Source organism: Mesoplodon densirostris, chromosome 1 (assembly GCF_025265405.1).
Source record: "Mesoplodon densirostris isolate mMesDen1 chromosome 1, mMesDen1 primary haplotype, whole genome shotgun sequence".
In the NCBI taxonomy this organism is placed as follows: domain Eukaryota; kingdom Metazoa; phylum Chordata; class Mammalia; order Artiodactyla; family Ziphiidae; genus Mesoplodon; species Mesoplodon densirostris.
In genome coordinates this window covers 135,829,853-135,848,183 of record NC_082661.1, presented here as the reverse complement: position 1 = coordinate 135,848,183, position 18,331 = coordinate 135,829,853, and the positions used below count along the sequence as shown (strand labels likewise).

Genomic DNA, 18,331 nt, shown 5'->3' with positions numbered 1-18,331 from the left:
TTCTTTTTTATTAAAATAAAAATATAAGTAACCCTCATTATTGATTCACAGGTCATTTTATTTTATGAGCACAAATGTTATAAATAAAGTACAACAACTGCTAAAATTTAACAGGTATTGAATGATAGTTACTCAAAATTGAACTTAAAATATCTTGAAAATATGTTTAATTACTGGAAGATGATTTTAAAGGTCCATATACAAGATATTCAGCTATACTGTTGAATTTTATTATTTGATTACCCCTCAGTATTAGGCATAATATATTTTCATAGGGAAATAAAATTGAACATGCACATTTAAAAAATAATATATTTCATTTATTTTTTAAAAAATTAATGCTACCATATTTGTGTTGTCTCTTTTAAGAAATGATATTGCTTAAAATTTCTGTGTCTGCATATGAGTTGGAGAATAATTTTCCACAAAACTCTTGCTAAAAGGCAAAATGTGTTGAGTCTATTTTTATTTAAACTTAGCCAGAAATTTAAAAAAGAAAAAAAAAACCACGCATGCAAAAAGCCCCAAAACACCTTTAAAGTAGTAGCTTTAGGCAGAAATGATGAAGGGGTGGGGAAGAGAGGCAAGAGGCTGTGATAATACGGGGTGGTATAGCAGCTGATTCAACTTTTGTACTTTTGTTTTTCTTTTGATTTCTCTCCCTCTGTAGCACCTTTTATAAGAAATGTATAAAAGCTGAAGATGTGGTATTTTAAAAGCATTATTTTCAGTTTTTATTTTTGGATAGAAAAAATATCATTCTAGACAATTATTTAAAAATTAACTATCAATGACTAAATTAATTTAACTATGATGCTTCTTTGTAATACTATATGTAATCACAAATCTAGTATCTGTCAGAAAATTCTAATGTTAATTTATTAAATCTTGAATGCTTATTTTCATAAAATTTAAATACATTATTAGCTACCATCCTAATATTTAAATTAATATTTAATTTAAATTGAAGATGCAAAACTATAACTTGCCAGGCATCCTAATTGTTACATTAAATGACTTGGAGGCAGAAGCTAATATCTGTGACCTGTGATTTTATTTTTCCACTCCTGCTTAAGATTATTTCCAACATTTGTTTGGAATGGGACCTTTATTAGTAAAGATATAATAAGTTCTACTTGGATGGGGGGCAGATTTATGTGAAAAACTCACTCCCTACTTGGTCCAGTCTACTTTGAGTAGTTTCCTCCTGAAGACTCCTTAAACTGATTCATGTATAAATGTGTAGAAGAGAGTTACTAAACACATAGTAAATGAATGGATAACTCAATCTATGAAGATATCATTGGACATTAATTCATATATCTATGCATTTTCTGGAAGAAAGATTCATAGTATATTTTTATATACCAACCAGTAATGGTATATTTTCAGTTTTTAAACTTTTGAGGGTTTTGATTTTTGGTTATTAATGGTATGTTCTGCAAAAGTGATAGAAATGGAGAGCAAATGCATTCTAATATATTATCATGGAGAAATGGCCTGAGAGAAGACTGATCATGTGAATCAGGACATTTAATACAACCAGGGCAGATAATTTTTAACAGGCATATACAGGTTGAGGTAATATCCATTCCTTTATATCCCCTGTAGCCCAAGGAATAAAAGAACAAAGACTAACTTTAATATTGTCTTCATACTTGTTTTAATTAATTTCAATTAATGCTACTAACAATTCATTTTATCTTTAAGAATTATGTTATCTTTTAACTAAGTAAACTATCTAAAAAGCAAGGGCTGCATTATTTATTCCCTTTTCTACTCTCATCTACTGTTTGTCTACAGTTGACATTTAGTTCCTTTAACAAATCTATCAATAAATAGAGTATGAAAATTTGAATGTTAAGTGGCAGTATTTTAGTACTGTTTCTCAGTTGATATGGCTGATCATAGCATTTAACTCGTTCCTTTCCCACACTACAAGACTTCTTTTGACCAATCCCGTATTACTTTGATGATGATATCATGCATATACATACCTCACTTAAATTAGAAATAAGACCTATTTGTCTCTCTCTATTGAAAGCAGGGAATCTATGAGTTGCTAATATCATCATAATCTTTACATTGACATAAAAATCACAATTGTTGAAAATACACACAAAAAACTTTAGAATTTGATAATATAATTGCATCTTATTTATAAGATGAGAGTAGTCACATTTTTCGGGTATATAGTATAATGAAACATATTTGGGATAGCCTATTACATCAACAAATCATTATGATTCCATGCTATTTTGCTGAATGAATATTAGTGAAATAAACTTTGTTGTTGTCTTCCCATGAGATATATTAATACTGTGCATTTGGGAATGATAAAGCTTTTAAATGGGTGCTTTTGTTATATCTTGAAAGTTGGTCACGTATATTAACAGTAAACACCCACAAAATGCATGCATATAGACCTACCTTTACCAAGCATATTTTGTCACATGTATATATCTAAACACTTTAATGAGGATATATTGATATATGTATATCCATCTATCATCTATCTATCCATCTGTTTATCTAGATACATTTATATCTGATAATTGGAAAGGCTCTAGAAATTAACCAATGTAAAGAACCCCAATTTAAATATGAATAAACTAAGATTTTAAAAAATATTTACCTAATATGTATTTAATTTTTGTAATATCATCCCTCCTCTTGTCAAAATATATATGCATATTTACATACACACACATACCACACTGGCTTTGAGAAGACATAAGAATTTAAAAATATGAAAATAAAGCAAAAAATCTTTCCACTCTAAATCTCAAAGTTCCAATGCACTCTCTCTTCATCATCACATATAATCCATTTGAAATATATATATATTTCTATATATATTCATATATAAACATGGTGTATGTATAAATATAAACATATCTTTCAGTATAGTATATTCAATGATTTAATAAGTAATATCTAGAAAATATTTTGATTGTTATAATTTCAGAATGATATACAATGTATATGTTATGAATAAGATGCATGGCTAAAAATATTTAACTTTTAATATAGGAAATTGAACTACTGACATAAGACATTTGATATTTCTCAATAACATTGAACAATAAAGAAAAAAATTAAATTACTATCAAAATAATATGTAAAATTCAAGTGATTTAAATGTTACAACTTTTTAAAATATTTACTTTTTAGAATTCAGATATTCGAAATGGTCTTAAGCAAATAGTTATGAAATATTTAATGCAGTAAGAACATCTCATTCAAGGATCAGTCCCTTGCAAACATATTGGATGCTATTTACCATTAGTTATATCAGTAATTTCTACTTTTCATTTACCTCAAGTTTATTACTCTAAATTCAGCTAGATTCTACCATTTTGTATTTTTACTCAAGCAAAAATACTGTTGTTTGTGAATTTCTGGAGCATAATAGGCAACTATCCTTTATCAAGTTTGATTTAGTGAGTTTATATACTGCTTTCTGTATATGAGATAAGATCACTTATTTTTTCTTACAATATAAATGGAATCATTGCTGATTTCCTATGCATATAAGAACTGAATTTCTTCAGATAAATCTTATGTTTCTTTTGTGCCCACAAAGACATCTGGATACTCATCAGAAGTGTAAAAATCCCAACTAGAAGAAAAAAGAAATAATTGTTCTTTATTTCTTATTTTTATTATGGATATAGCAAGCTATATTAGAAAAAGTATCATATATAGTTCTTAAAATATTTCTCATGTTACATAGTTCTCTGACAATTTTCTTTACTCATGTATATTGCCTAGCATCATACACCTTCAATCAATATTTATTACATAGCTGAATAAACATAAAAAGTATATAGAGATCAAAATAAATCTGTTTTTTACATCCCACTGCCACAAAATACTCCCAAATAACGAATTTTAAAAAATCTCCTAGAATTTCTCAATAATAGTTTTTCATATGTGTATAAAATACTTCTACATACACATACACACATACGACAAGCAACATTAATTTTAATCCACATTTTTTGTACAGTGGAACAAAGAATTGATGAAAAGGATATAACACATATCCCTTTAGTACATGCATTTCATTACAATTTAACTTCCTTGTGTGTTAAAATGACCAGCATTCAAGATTACACACTCATGCTCCCAGCTTTCCCTTCACAGATGCATATGAACACTTGAAGACACAGTACATGCAAGTCTGTGCACTTGCACAAGAGAGAGTTTTAAATGAAGTGTATTATTATTATTACCACTTCTTTTTAACAAAAACTTGTTGCTTAATAAATATATTTGGACTACATTTTCTAGCTTGGATTAAGCCACAGTTATATAGAGATGCATAGTAGATAATGTTCCAATATATTTTAATACTGCTAAAAAAATCCAAAATAAAAATAAAGGCAAAAAATCCCTTTACAAACTTGCCTAATTTTAGTACTATAGCAATCTGTTCTCAGAAACCACTCCTCCTAAAGGTGTATCTACTTCAATTAAATGTCAGTAAACATAGATCTCACCTGGCAATGTTTGCGTCATGACTGTGAAACTAATCCATGATCCAATCTGTTAGATTAAAACATAAATTAACAAATATTGATAGTCAGTCTAGAAATTTGTTCACTTGTGACATTAAATAGGTAATTTAAAAACTAAACAGTAGGAAAATTCTAAGTAGAAATAAATTTCCTAAAGACAATAATTTCATTGTTAAATATAACAAAGTTATTAAATAATCCCATAAAGAAATTCATAAGAAAATGAGAAATTATTCCAAAATTTTTGATAAAAAATAAAATCCTGAAGCTTCTCAAGTCATTTTGTATGATGATTATAAAATTTTCTTTAAATCTAGATAAATATATGCACATATATTCTATATTCTGCAGGGAAAATTGTGGTTGAACTATTCCAGTTTCCTATGCCTATAACTTAAATTGAAATCTATATCATCATCTATATCTCTGGCTATACCTATATCTACAGACAAAACATATACACATATTATCATATATATATATTAATCTATAATACATGTAAGTACATAAACACGTATTTAGTATATTATCAAATAAAGTTCAGTTATTTGCATACATAGCTAGCATACCTCATAGGTGTAGTTAGGACATGAAACCAGGAAAAACATCCACGTAAAGGGGTTATAGTTTGGACTTGGAAAACAGGCATTATTTCCTTTTAAAAAGGAGAGTAAAATGTCAATGATGTTACATATTGCAAATTTGATGACATATTTATTGTATAATTCTAAATTCCCTAGAACAACTATATACCACATGAAATGTCATCATATATTTATAGAAACCTATTTCACAAATTACTCAGAAGAGACCCAGTTTCAAATGTTATAACCTTTTGACTGAAATAGAATCCCTATCATTTTCTGACCATGTCTACAGCTATGTTGCTGTAGCATTACAGAATACCACCATAATAATCAATTGTTTAAGTTTTAAAATCAAACATATAGAGATATTACTTTATCAAAGTGGAGCAGCAGTGTTGCATACTGAGATTCATAAATGTGTTTTCACATTTGCATGCCTCTTCCTATTCTCCTTTTAGTGTCAAAGAATACATTTTTGGTTGAGATTAGTAAATACCTCAAACCTCTTTCTATTAAATTAGTGAAAATCCAAAGGGAAGTTCATAACTATGTCATTTATATCAGAAAAGTATGAAAATCGCTCATAAGAGGATTACAGTGAATATCAGTATAGTTAATATTCAGAAATACCATATAAATTATTTCTGCTCAGTTATCAGGATTGTTATTTACAACTCTCATTATACTTAGCATATTGTCACTTGATTTTTCTTAGTTACTTTTTGACTTTCAAATTTTTTTGAGAAATATTTTGGATAACAAATTTATAATGATTTCAAGTTAAACTTTGAGCTGTGACATTTTAAAAGTAAATATGAATTATAAAATTACTGTTTATTCTCCATAGCAAGATTTAATCAGATAACACGTCAAGTAATCTCTTTTAGTTGTAATTCTAAAGTCATAATGAAATGTCAGTATGTTGTTTTCAAAATTGTAACTATTGTTGAACTATCAAAGTGAAAAATATATTAGGCAATGTGCAGATTTCATGCATTGCTCATTTCAAGATAAGGATAAATATGTATGCCATTTAATAGTACAGATTCTCCTGGTAACATTTATGTAAACACCTTTGTGTAGCATCCATATATTCGTCAAAAGAAAGATAATTGAGGAACCTACCCACGTTATAGTAACTGACTTTCAGGTGCAGAATGTGCACACAAGGTAATTTGGGTTAAAGCCAGTTTATGACTGTTCAATTCCTGGAGGTAGTGGAATGATCAGAATCCACAAACACACATTTCTTCCAGATGTGGTTTGCAGATTAAATAACCAATGTGTCTTGTGACACAGAAAAACCTAGTTTTCTTTCCCAGTTTTTGGACTTAAACTAGTTGTAAGACACTAAACTCATTGATGGAAGAACAGTCTGGGACCCCAAGGAGAAAGACAGCAACATGGAAATAACTGTATATATATATATATATATATATATATATATATATATATATATATATATAAGGATTCTCACAATCATTCATTAAAATAACTTCACTAAACTATCTACGGTCATCTGTCTGGGGAACTGTATACTAGTGAGAGTAGACTATCCCTACATTTTAAGGACTACTAAACACAGTCCACTGCTTCATAGGGGTTATTTCCCCAGACACTGAATGAATAATTGGAATATACATACTTTGTAGTTTGCATAATCCCATTGTGCATTGATTTATTGGCCTTTGGGGCAAGAGCCAGTAGGGAAATCCAAGTGGAAGCCTCTGAAATTGCACTCATTCTTTTGTAAATATAAACAGTCTGCATCCCAATGAGAGATTAGTGCTACATTTAAGATCTAAAGTATGCTTGTATGATATTCTCCATTATATCTCCATTTAATTCACTTCTTTAGGTCCTGCAGAAGCCAGATGTATTTTGGAGGGTGACAGTGGAGTACTGGAAACTTGATCACACATTATCCACCATTGCAGTTTATTACTAGATATAATATCTTTACTAAAGCATATTAACCCAAACTTGGGTCTATGGATATAGCCACTGAATTGACAAATGTATTTTCCATCTCTAGTAGAAAGGGAGGCCAGAAAAGTTTACTTTTTTAAAAAATGGGCAATAGCATAGAGTTTCAGTTTGTTTGTTTGTTTGTTTTCTGTAATTGTTTAATACTCCCACCCTTTGCTATAAAATAACTGAAGAAGACCCAGGTTGGTTGTGCATCTCACTGAAAATCACTAGATCAATGACATTATGCTATTCATACTGAATGAGTAAGAAGTGGCTAGTATGTTGGTGGCCTACTAAGACATGTGTGGTCCAAAGAAGGGGGGTTGTGAATAAACACTACAAAGATTTAGGGACCAAATGATTGTGGGGCATCCTTTCCAAAACAGAGAAAATGTGTGGCAACTTGAAACCCATATCATTAAGAAGGAAGCAAAATGCCTTGTAGACCTCTTCTAGTTTGGCAGGTATCATATTATACACCAGGGAAATCTCCTCTGAACTGCACACCATGGGGCACAAAAAGCCATGAAAGTATAGTAGGGCACAAGGCAGAAAATTGCAGCAGGTTCAAGTTTTAGTGCAAGCACTCCTGCACTTGGACTTATAATCAGGTAGACTCTACATATTAAATTTATCAGTGGTGGAAAATGTTAATGTGTGGAACTTACGGTTAGCCCCAATGGAATAATCACAATCTTGAACCTTGGTATTCTAGAGCAGGCCATGGCTTTGTAGCACAGAATTATATCTATTTGACAAGATAGTCCTGGAATGCTTTTGAATCCTGGTATAATTAAGACTCTACTCTAGGGACACCAAGTGACCATGTGGTCCTAACTGAGCACTATAAGCTGAGTTCTGTTAGATGTACCAAGTCATAAGGTTAGGTAAGACTAGTAATAATTCATTGTAAGATAGAAGTGATATATTCAGAATGAAACATAAATAGGCAATAGGATAAAAACAAGCTGCATTACCAGGCATCCAGACATGTCACACACCACTGTTGAGCCAACATGTCTCCTAACTCCCATGCATGAAAACTTTAGGTATCCCTTCAGGCCAGCTGAAAAGTAGGAAGACCTTGAGCTTAGTTCAGGGCTGAGTTGGCTGGCATGTGGGAGGAAGCCAAAAATGCAAAGCAGCTGCAATAGAGTCACATTTAGGGGTCACACCCTAAAAGACAGTAGTGAGGGGTAAATTCTCCCATTGGGCAGAGTCTCTGTAGTTGAACAAAATACATCCAACCTACAATATACATAAAATAGCAGGCAGTGTCAAATGGACAAATTAGTAAGGAATGCAAGACTGTCCATGAATATGAGAGGCTATGAAATATGAAGATATATGTACCACATGTTAATGCCCCAAAGGGAGCATCAATGATGGAAGAGACAATAAAAATTAGGTAGAAAATTTGACTTAGTCAGTCACTGTCAGCCTGTTTCTGTAATGGATTACTTATTGCTAGTATGGGTGCATGAATGGAGTATGGTGGCAGGGATGGAAGCTATACTTAGCCTCAATAGCATGAGCTCCCACTTACCAGGGCAGATATAACTACTGCTGCTACCAAGTGTCCAAACTGCCACCAATAAAGTACACCAGTAAGACCGTAACAAGGCACCATTCTGCACAGGTATGATGTAGTAACCTGATGGCAAGGTGATTTATTGAACACCTTCTATTTTGAAAGAGGCAGCAATTCATATTTGCAGGAAAAGACATAATCTGTGAATGGATTTCCCTTTCCTTCCTTTGGGTCCTGAGTCAGTCCTATTATCTGAGGATTTACACAGTATTTGATCAATTAACACTCTCTTCCACAATACACTATTTTTTTGTTGTTTGTTTGTTTTAACATCTTTATTGGAGTATAATTGCTTTACAATGGTGTGTTAGTTTCTGCCTTATAACAAAGTGAATGAGCTATACATACACATATAGCCCCATATCTCCTCCTTCTTGCATCTCCCTCCCACCCTCCCTATCCCACTGTTCTAGGTGGTCACAAAGCACCGAGCTGATATCCATGTGCTATGCGTCTGCTTCCCACTAGCTATCTATTTTACATTTGGTAGTGTATATGAGTCCATGCCACTCTCTCACTTCGTCCCAGCTTACACTTCCCCCTCCCCGTGTCCTCAAGTCCATTCTCTACATCTGCATCTTTATTCCTGTCCTGCCCCTAGGTTCTTCATAACCATTTTTTTAATTCCATATATATGTGTTAGCATATGGTATTTGGTTTTTTCTTTCTGACTTACTTCACTCTGTATGAGAGACTCTAGGTCCATCCACAATACACTGTTACTTTAAGAAATCCATTTTTCATAAAGGAGGTACAGAAGTGGGCCCATAACCAAAGGAACAATTTCTCATATCAAATGCAGCATCATCAAAAAGTTGCCAACCTGATGGATTAATTGGCTAATCTGTTGAAGGCACAGTTGAAATGCTAACTTAGGGACAAAGTACACCTTTAAATCTATAAGATAAGGTTTACAGTTGAATGGTAATCTACCCATGTCCCATGACAGGAAATTCCCCACTTGGAAACAAGGATCTTAAAACCTGAAACCCCAGTGTTGTGGGGAATGAATCACTACTCTTGGCAGAGTAATTGATCCTGATCATGAAAAGGAGGTAAACCTGCTATTATACAGTGGGGTAAGAAGAGTATATTTTGCCTCTAGTATTTGGACATCTCTGGTATTCCCTTGACCCATGGACAGGGGCCACATCCATATCCTGATAAGGCCCTTCAAGTGAGGATCCATGTCATACCACAGATAATCCCTGAGATGTTAAATGTGTCCGTTGAGAGTGAAGGGAATCTAGAAGTTTGTGGATGAGGAAAATGGTGCAAATCACTTGTTAGACCAAGGCCATGTGCAGCAGTGAAGGCTGTGTAATTTCCCACTAATATGTCTCTTTTAAATTTCTGCTGGTAGCAGAAAACTTTCACATACCCTCTGAAAGGATGGCCTTGACAAAAGAGAACTGCCTTATCCTAGATAATTTCCCCATTTCCAGGGAGCCCGAAATCCAACCTACCTTTTCTCTAGTCATTCCAACTTAGGGTAACTCAGAAGGGTTATCCTAGTTTCAGATAACCCTAGAGAAATGACTGAGGCCACCCTTCAGACATCACAACTCAGTTTCCTACTAGGCACAATTCTTCCCTTTTTAAAAGTACTTTGTAATAAGCATTTTAAAAATGTGTTCTATATCAAATTGTGTTTTCTGGGGAACACATTTTGTGACATCTTGCCTAAACAGTCAATATAAAATGGTCCCCCAATCCATAATTCATGCCTAAAGCATATCTAAGGTACAGATATTACTACAAACTTCAATTAATATGTAAGTGGGGAAATAAAAATCCAAGAGCAACAGAGACTCATTTAGAGCTGACACAGGAACTGAGAGTTGGATAAGGATTTTATGTAAGGAAAAAGAGTGCACTGTGTATGTAGATATCAAGAATCCATGATCAGAAGAAGAGGGTTTACTCTGAGAAAAGGTCTGAGACCTGAGGTTAGCAGGACACTGGATACATTGAACTGAAATGAAATGATTTGAGAGTAGTGAGTCTGGAGGTTTTCATATTAGAAGGCACTGCTTCTAAGAAAGGAGAAAATGCTTTGAAGGCTTAGAGGGGAAGGGAAAGAAGGTAGTATTTCTGGGAATTAAGGAATTTAGAAAACAAAGGAGTGTATAGAGGATCAAAAGACACAATGAAACACCCCATCCCCTCCAGAGCACACTTTATTCTTTAGAGACTTCACTTCAAACACCCCATCTGTAAAAACATTTGTTATTTCTCTTCAGTGACAATCTACACATTTAAAATGAACATAAGTGGATAAATATTCACATAAGGCTTCTATATGAAAAAAGCCAGAATTTTTCCAACTGATAAAAATAACTCCCCCCAAAATTAAAACAGAGAACAATTTTAATGCACAGAAGCATTTACAGATAATAAAGAACATAACCGTTAAGAAATCCCAGAACTCAAAATAGGTATGGACAAAACAGGAACAAAAAAATAGTTGAGGGCTTCCCTGGTAGCACAGTGGTTGAATCTGCCTGCCATTGCAGGAGACACGGGTTCGAGCCGTGGTCTGGGAAGATCCCACATGCTGCGGAGCAACTAGGCCCGTGAGCCACAATTGCTAAGCCTACGCGTCTGGAGCCTGTGCTCCGCAACGAGAGGCCATGATAGTGAGAGGCCCGCACACCGCGATGAAGAGTGGCCCCCGCTTGGCACAACTAGAGAAAGCCCTCACACAGAAACGAAGACCCAATACAGCAAAAATAAATTAATTAATTAATAAAAACTCCTTCCCCCAACATCTTCTAAAAAAAAATAATTGATTCTTCTCAAGAATTAAATTGTAGAAAAAGAAAAATATCACATTACTAATATGGTACATATTTCAATTTGCCTTAGGGTAGAATGTTCAGTAGAATAGGGGATATTAAGTAGATGAACAAAAACAGTGAAAAAAAAACAAAAACAAAAAGCTAAAACCAGAAAGTGATAGATATATAAAATAGAGGCAGATGTAACATGTATGTAATATAACCCCACCCTCTCCTCACAGTCCACAATGTAACCAAATTTTCAACTATAATACAAGAAAACTTTCTAGAATTAAAAAAAAAAAGACATGAGTCAACCTACTAGAAGATTACATCATGTCTCTGGGAAAACTGATCTGGAATTATCAAATCTAAGACATATCCTACAAAACTCTGTACAAAATTAATAGACTTCAGTGATAAAGAAAAAGTATTCTGAGTCTAGAAGCAAAAGACCAAGCCAATTTAATCAAGTAGGGAAGATTACATTGGCTTCTGACTTGGCAAGAGCAACATACAAAGCAATGTAAAGGGTGGAGTAAAAGCATACACACACACATAGAAAAGTCTTTCTCACATAAACATTTCCAAAGTTTGACTTTGCAAACATTATGATTTAAAATTTTCATTTTCAGGGCCTCCCTGGTGGCGCAGTGGTTGAGAGTCCACCTGCCGATGCAGGGGACACGGGTTCGTGCCCCGATCCCGGAGGATCCCACATGCCGCGGAGCGGCTGGGCCCGCGAGCCATGGCCGCGGGGCCTGTGTGTCCAGAGCCTGTGCTCCGCAACGGGAGAGGCCACAGCAGTGAGAGGCCCGCGTACAGCAAAAAAAAAAAAAAAAAAAAAAAAAAAAAAAAAAAAAAAAAAAAAAAAATTTCATTTTCAAATAATGACTGCGTATTCCAGATAGATGAAGAAACTTGAACAAAGTCACATTGTTAGAGGGTCAGGGTCAAGACTAAAAGTTGTGATATTCATAACTTTGACAATGTTAGCATTTTTATAAAATTGTATTGTGTTCTGCTTCTATACCTAAAAAAATCAGACTATCAGAAGTTTTTCATCTGCGTTTCACATACTTCCAAAGAGAAATCAGTAGATCTATGAATTTGGATTAGATAAAAATGACATTTAACCTCTTAATAAAATGTAAGATTTACTTCAATACAAATGCAGACAAAAAAACACAATATTATTTGCATTATTCTGTCATTTTTTTTCAGGCAGAGATATTTTCAAATAATATTACAGTTGTTTTAGATTTCCATATATATAATTTATGGTCATCAATATGGTACTGATCAAAGTGTTATGTAATGTAGGAATCAAAACATTTATGTTATTATATATTATATTACAGCTTTTTATGTGTTCACAAATATTCTAATATAATACATTTCTTTTGTAATTTTATGTATTATGGGAAAAAATATTCTGGAAAGTGTTTCATATATTTCCCCAGCCTGCCAGAACTGTTCAAAACAAGAAAATGTTAACAAATTCAGGTAGATATTAAAACAAACTTGAAGAGACAGACACAACTTTATATTTGCAAGTAGATTGATAAAAACATGAAATCCAAATGTTGACCACTGCTATTGGAAATTATGGTTAAATTATGTACAATGTACAGTAAGCCATTGTGAATCCCTGCCTATAATTTAACCTGAATGAGAGTATTGATTTACCAAAAATAAATTATATAGACACTGTAAATTTTTTCAAATCTTTTGGCAAACCAGTAAACTCAAAATGTTCTCCCAAACATTGTTATTTCACTGCCATTGAATTTGTCAGATAAAATTCACTTTTATTAGAAAAAGTTTAAGAAGTCATTTGAAATACAGTAGTATTGTAACATACTGTGCAAATTAGATTAAGAATTGAAAGTTAAGCTAAGAAATGTGGATATTCATCAAAGGGTTTCATACTTCTTCTTAATCATGTTTGTTTCTTCATATATTTAAATGAGAGAGAGAGAGAGATTGTGTGTGTGTGTGTATGTGTTTGTATATGCACACTTTAGAGAAACCATAATTAGGGAATATAATATAGTTCAAATATTTTGAAAACTTAGGTATAAAAGGGCAATAATTGGGAAATACTAATCTTAAGTGTTTCCAACTATTGCTTTAAAAAATAATAATTAGCATAATTCACTCTAGAGGAGATTAGAAAAAGTGACTAACCTGTGTGATTGGGATGAGCCAACAGTACATTGATGAAATGATTTCCAGCTTCACAAATCTGCAAAACATTTCAACCTTTTCAGTGTGATATACTTGGGTCTCTTTTAAAAATACATTTTTAGATATACAAATATCCGTGTAATATATTGATTCTAAAGATCCAAAAATATACTGTTACTCTAACTGTAAGAAGAAGAAATTTTGTATTTTAACAATGAAAGAAGCTGTTGTGGACATATGTAGAATCAAAGGCATGAGTTACATTGAGGTAGAGATTTTGAAGGTATTCTTGATCGCTTTTGATAGTTATGTACAAATTGCCTTGTTAATCAGGTCCTGTTGATTATCTGCTTTGTATTTGTCACAATAGGTAAATTTTCACAGCATGAAGAGACAAGCCATATCACTGAAGATATATTTGTCATAGGTTTATATATTCCAGGTTTACTAACACAGTAGCAACCCTTCCACTGCAAGGGTAGTAGTATGGTTCCTGGCTTGTTTCAGCTCAGTTTAGAAAATATATTGTAAGCAGTACTGCCCCACAAAGTCACTTGTTGCTTGTCTGTCACCTGACCTCTTAATCATGTACACTCCACTAGTTGTCCCTGTTTGGTAGACCATTATGACCCTCTAAGAAGCTTCAGGGTTAACAATATCTCCTGGGCTAATACTGTTTGAATTTGCAACATGTCGCCTCTGAAGGTAGGACTGTTTCCTTTGTCTGTCATATACACCTTACCTGATTCAATGCAAAGTATGTGTTCAATATATAAATACTACGTTATTAATAGCAGGTTATGCTATCCAAAATATAAGCAACCCACAGATATTACCAAAATTGCTTTAGTTGTGAAGAACAAGATGGTCTAGATTTTAAAATTGCTATCGCACAACAGTATGAATATACATAACACTACTGAACTGTACGCTAAAAATGGTTAAGATAGTAAATGTTATGCTATTTTTCTCTTTACCACAATTAAAAGTAAAAGAAGCCACTAGGTAAAGTGTTTTAAGTGAGAAAGAACATTAGAATGGTAAATGATAAAAATTCTAATAGACTTGTACCTGGATGCATATGGGTGGCTTAAAGTAAATTTTTAAATATTCATTTGTGCTTGATTTTATAAAAACTTTATTGACTACTTGTTGCTTCACACTAACATTCATTTGAAAAAATGATTCAATAGTCCACTCTCTTCCTCAGAGTTATCATTCGGTGGATAAATAAGAAATATGAAATTTTCAGCTAACAGAATTGAAAAAAATCACACTTTTTACATGGAAAAAATCATCATTTAAAAAATGTTTTGAATCAGAATGTAATGAAAACCTTTTTAGTTCTTTCAGCACGCTTTGTACTCTCAGTTCGTTGAGATTACAATTTTATTTTTAATCAGTACACCTAAACATGTAACAATGTACAATGTGGGGAATGTTAAATTTTAATAAACCACAAAGCACTTTGGTTAATATATTAGAAGTGACATATCATGCATCACATTGTACTCCACAGATTTTTCTGAAAATACTCCTGATTAAGTGCCACTGTTTTCAGGTTGAAAGATATTATTGGATCAGAATATATAAAATTTCAGCAGTAAGATTCTTATTGTTTACTACTAGGCACAGTAGCCCCTCCCCCTTATCTGCAGTTTCACTTTCTGTGGTTTCAGTTACCCACAGTCAATTGAGGTCCAAAAATATTAAATGGAAAATTACAGAAATTAATTTATATGTTTTAAATTGCCCTCCATCCTAAGCAGCATGATGAAACCTCTGGCCATTCTAATCTGTTCTGACATTCTCTTGCTGTGCTTAATTTATAAATTAAACTTAGCCTTAGGTATGTATGTTAAGAAAAAATACATGATATGTATAAGGTTCAGTACTATATGAGGTTTCAGACATTCAATGAGAGCCTTGGAATGTATCCCCCACAGATAAGGGGAGATGACTGTATTGTGCCTCAGTCATAGCATGTTGGCATTGTGGCAAAGGTGCCAGTGGCCAATGACCATAACAAAGGTTCCAGAGAGACCAACTTGCAGGGAGATATATATCTTGCTCTTCCTAACAAGTTTCATCATGTTAAGCATTCTCTGCTTTAAATAGTGAAAGTGATGTGTCTGTAGAAAAACAAACAACAGCAGACAAATGCCCTAATATAGAATTTGTAGCCATCAATCAAGTAGTCAGGCTGTCATATTATCAAAGTAAAATACTTTTAGTTTCCACAGCAAAAACAAGTAACCTTTATTCTGTGATCTCATAATATTTTTAGGTGACCATAATCTATCTTTTTTCTGAATATGTTATCCCTACATTTTTATATACATTATTATTAATTATTGGCAGTTCTAATATCTTATAACTTTATCATTTAAGCAATGTGATAATCATTTTACTAATTTATATGAAACAATCTGCTAAAATGTTTCTAACACTCTAAAGCTTGAGTTTTGACTATTTTTTCTCTATAATAATGATAATAACAATAATTATAATTTTGTTATATTTATTTTACCTTAATAAATATTTCAAGAATAAGGAAAATCTAGGCTAAATATATAATTACAAAAAGTTTCACCTGTAAAATATATCAACTCTTCTGATCTTGGGAAGTTAGTTTCTTTTTTTTTTTTTTCTTTTTGGAGAGTTAGTTTCTACTTTAAGGGATAAGGTATATCACATACACTGAAATACTATTTGATAATATAAGCCAATATGATACTGTCTCAGCATTCATTAAGTCATAACTTATGATAATTTATATTACTATGATCATAAAGTTATAGAACTTTATTCTAATTCCTAATCTCTACTCTTTTATTATGAAACCCACTTATATGTGATTCCATTTTTTTAAAAAGGATAATATACATGTGTTTCAGAGGAAATATATTCAGTATATTAATTATTGGTTTAACAGAAAGTACATGAATACCAACCTATGATTTTTTTTTCATTAAGACAATTTTTTTTAGAGCAGTGTGAAGTACACAGCAAAATTGAGGAGAAGTTACAGAGATTTCTTACAGACTCCCTGCCAATACATGCATAACCTCCTTCATTATCAACACCCACCACCAGACTGGTACATTTGTTACATTTGATGAACCTACATTGACACATCATTATCAACCGATGTGCACAGTTTACATTACAGTTTGCTTGGTGTTATACATTCTATGTTTGGACAAATGTATGACATTTATCTATCATTATGGTATCATACAGAGTATCGTCACTGCCCTAAAAATCCTCTGTATTCCTCCTGTTCATCCTTCTCCCTCCAACTTCTGGAAACCACTGATTTTTTTTTTTTTTTTTTTACTGTCACCAGAGCTTTGGCTATTCCAGTATATCATAGAGTTGGAATCATACAGTATATAAGCTTTTTAGATTGGTTTAAATATACATTTAAGGTTTCTCCATGATTTTTTCATGGATTGATAGCTCATTTTTTTTTTAACACTGAATACTATCCCATTGTCTGGATATACCACAGTTTATTTATCCATTCACCTACTGAAGGATATCTTTACTGCTTCCAGATTTTGCCAATTATAAATAAAGTTGCTATAAACATCCCTGTACAAGGTTTTGTATAGACATACATTTTCAGCTCCTCTGGGTAATACTAAGGAGCATAATTGTTGGATCACATGGTAAGAGTAAGTTTAATTTTGTAAGAAATGTCAGTCTTTTTAAAATGGCAGTGCCATTCGCATCAGTGGTGAGTGATAGTTCTCATTGCTCCACATCCTCACCAGCATTTGGTGTCATCAGAGTTTTGGACATTGGCTATTCTATAGGTGTATAGTGGTATCCTGTTGTTGTCTTAATTTTCATTTCCCTGATGACAAATGATGTGGAGCATCTTTTCATATGCTTATTTGCCATCTGTATATCTTCTTTTGTGAAGTATTGGTTAAGGTCTTGGTCAATGTTTTAATCAAGTTGTTTGTCTTATTGTTGAGTTTTAAGAGGTTTTTTTTTTTTTAATATGTTGGATAACAGTATTTCATCAGACGTGTCTTTTGCAACTTATTTTCCCAGTCTATGCTTGTCTTCTCATTCTCTTGACATTGTCTTTGCAAAGCAGTGTTACACTTTAATAAATTAACTTACCACTTATTGCTTTCATGGATTGTGTTTTGGTGTTGTATCTAAAAAGTCATTGCTATACCTAAAGTCATCTAGGTTTTCTTCTATGTTATCTTCTAAGGATGTTATAGTTTTGTGTTTCACATTTAGGTCTGTGATCCATTTTGAGTCAATTTTTGTGTTGAGTGTAAGTTCTAGGTCTAGATTTTTTTTTTTTTTGGCATGTGAATGTCTAGTCATTTCAGCACCACTTATGACTGTCTTTGCTCCATTGTATTTTCTTTGCTTTAACCAATATACTTTTGTAAGTGAAAAACTGAAGGATTTTAACTAAAATTTCATACATCATATTTATATTATTATATGATATGAATGATAAAATTTACTAGTTCTTTTAGTAATTTATTTTTTGCATGAGACTAATATTTTATTGCCTAAACTTTGCTATAGGAGAGGATATTTTCACTCATAAATTGCACCTTGAAGTCTGATTTTGGAATTGACTTAATGTTTAAAAATAGTTTATTTTATTTCTCTGATCCATCTCATTACCACAATTTTGGGGATATCTGAATT

General features: G+C 32.5%; 1 protein-coding gene across 1 annotated transcript in view; it reads right to left on the bottom strand.

The window, feature by feature from the left end:
- Positions 1-3,494: 3,494 nt before the first annotated feature.
- Positions 3,495-18,331, bottom strand: part of TECRL (trans-2,3-enoyl-CoA reductase like) — a 98,244-nt gene continuing 83,407 nt past the window's right edge. The window contains exons 9-12 of the mRNA XM_060090651.1: positions 13,643-13,700; positions 5,093-5,178; positions 4,506-4,551; positions 3,495-3,622 (exon numbers count right to left, since the gene is read on the bottom strand). Of these exons, the coding sequence (XP_059946634.1) occupies positions 3,495-3,622; positions 4,506-4,551; positions 5,093-5,178; positions 13,643-13,700 (318 nt within the window). The remainder of the gene's footprint in view (positions 3,623-4,505; positions 4,552-5,092; positions 5,179-13,642; positions 13,701-18,331) is intronic.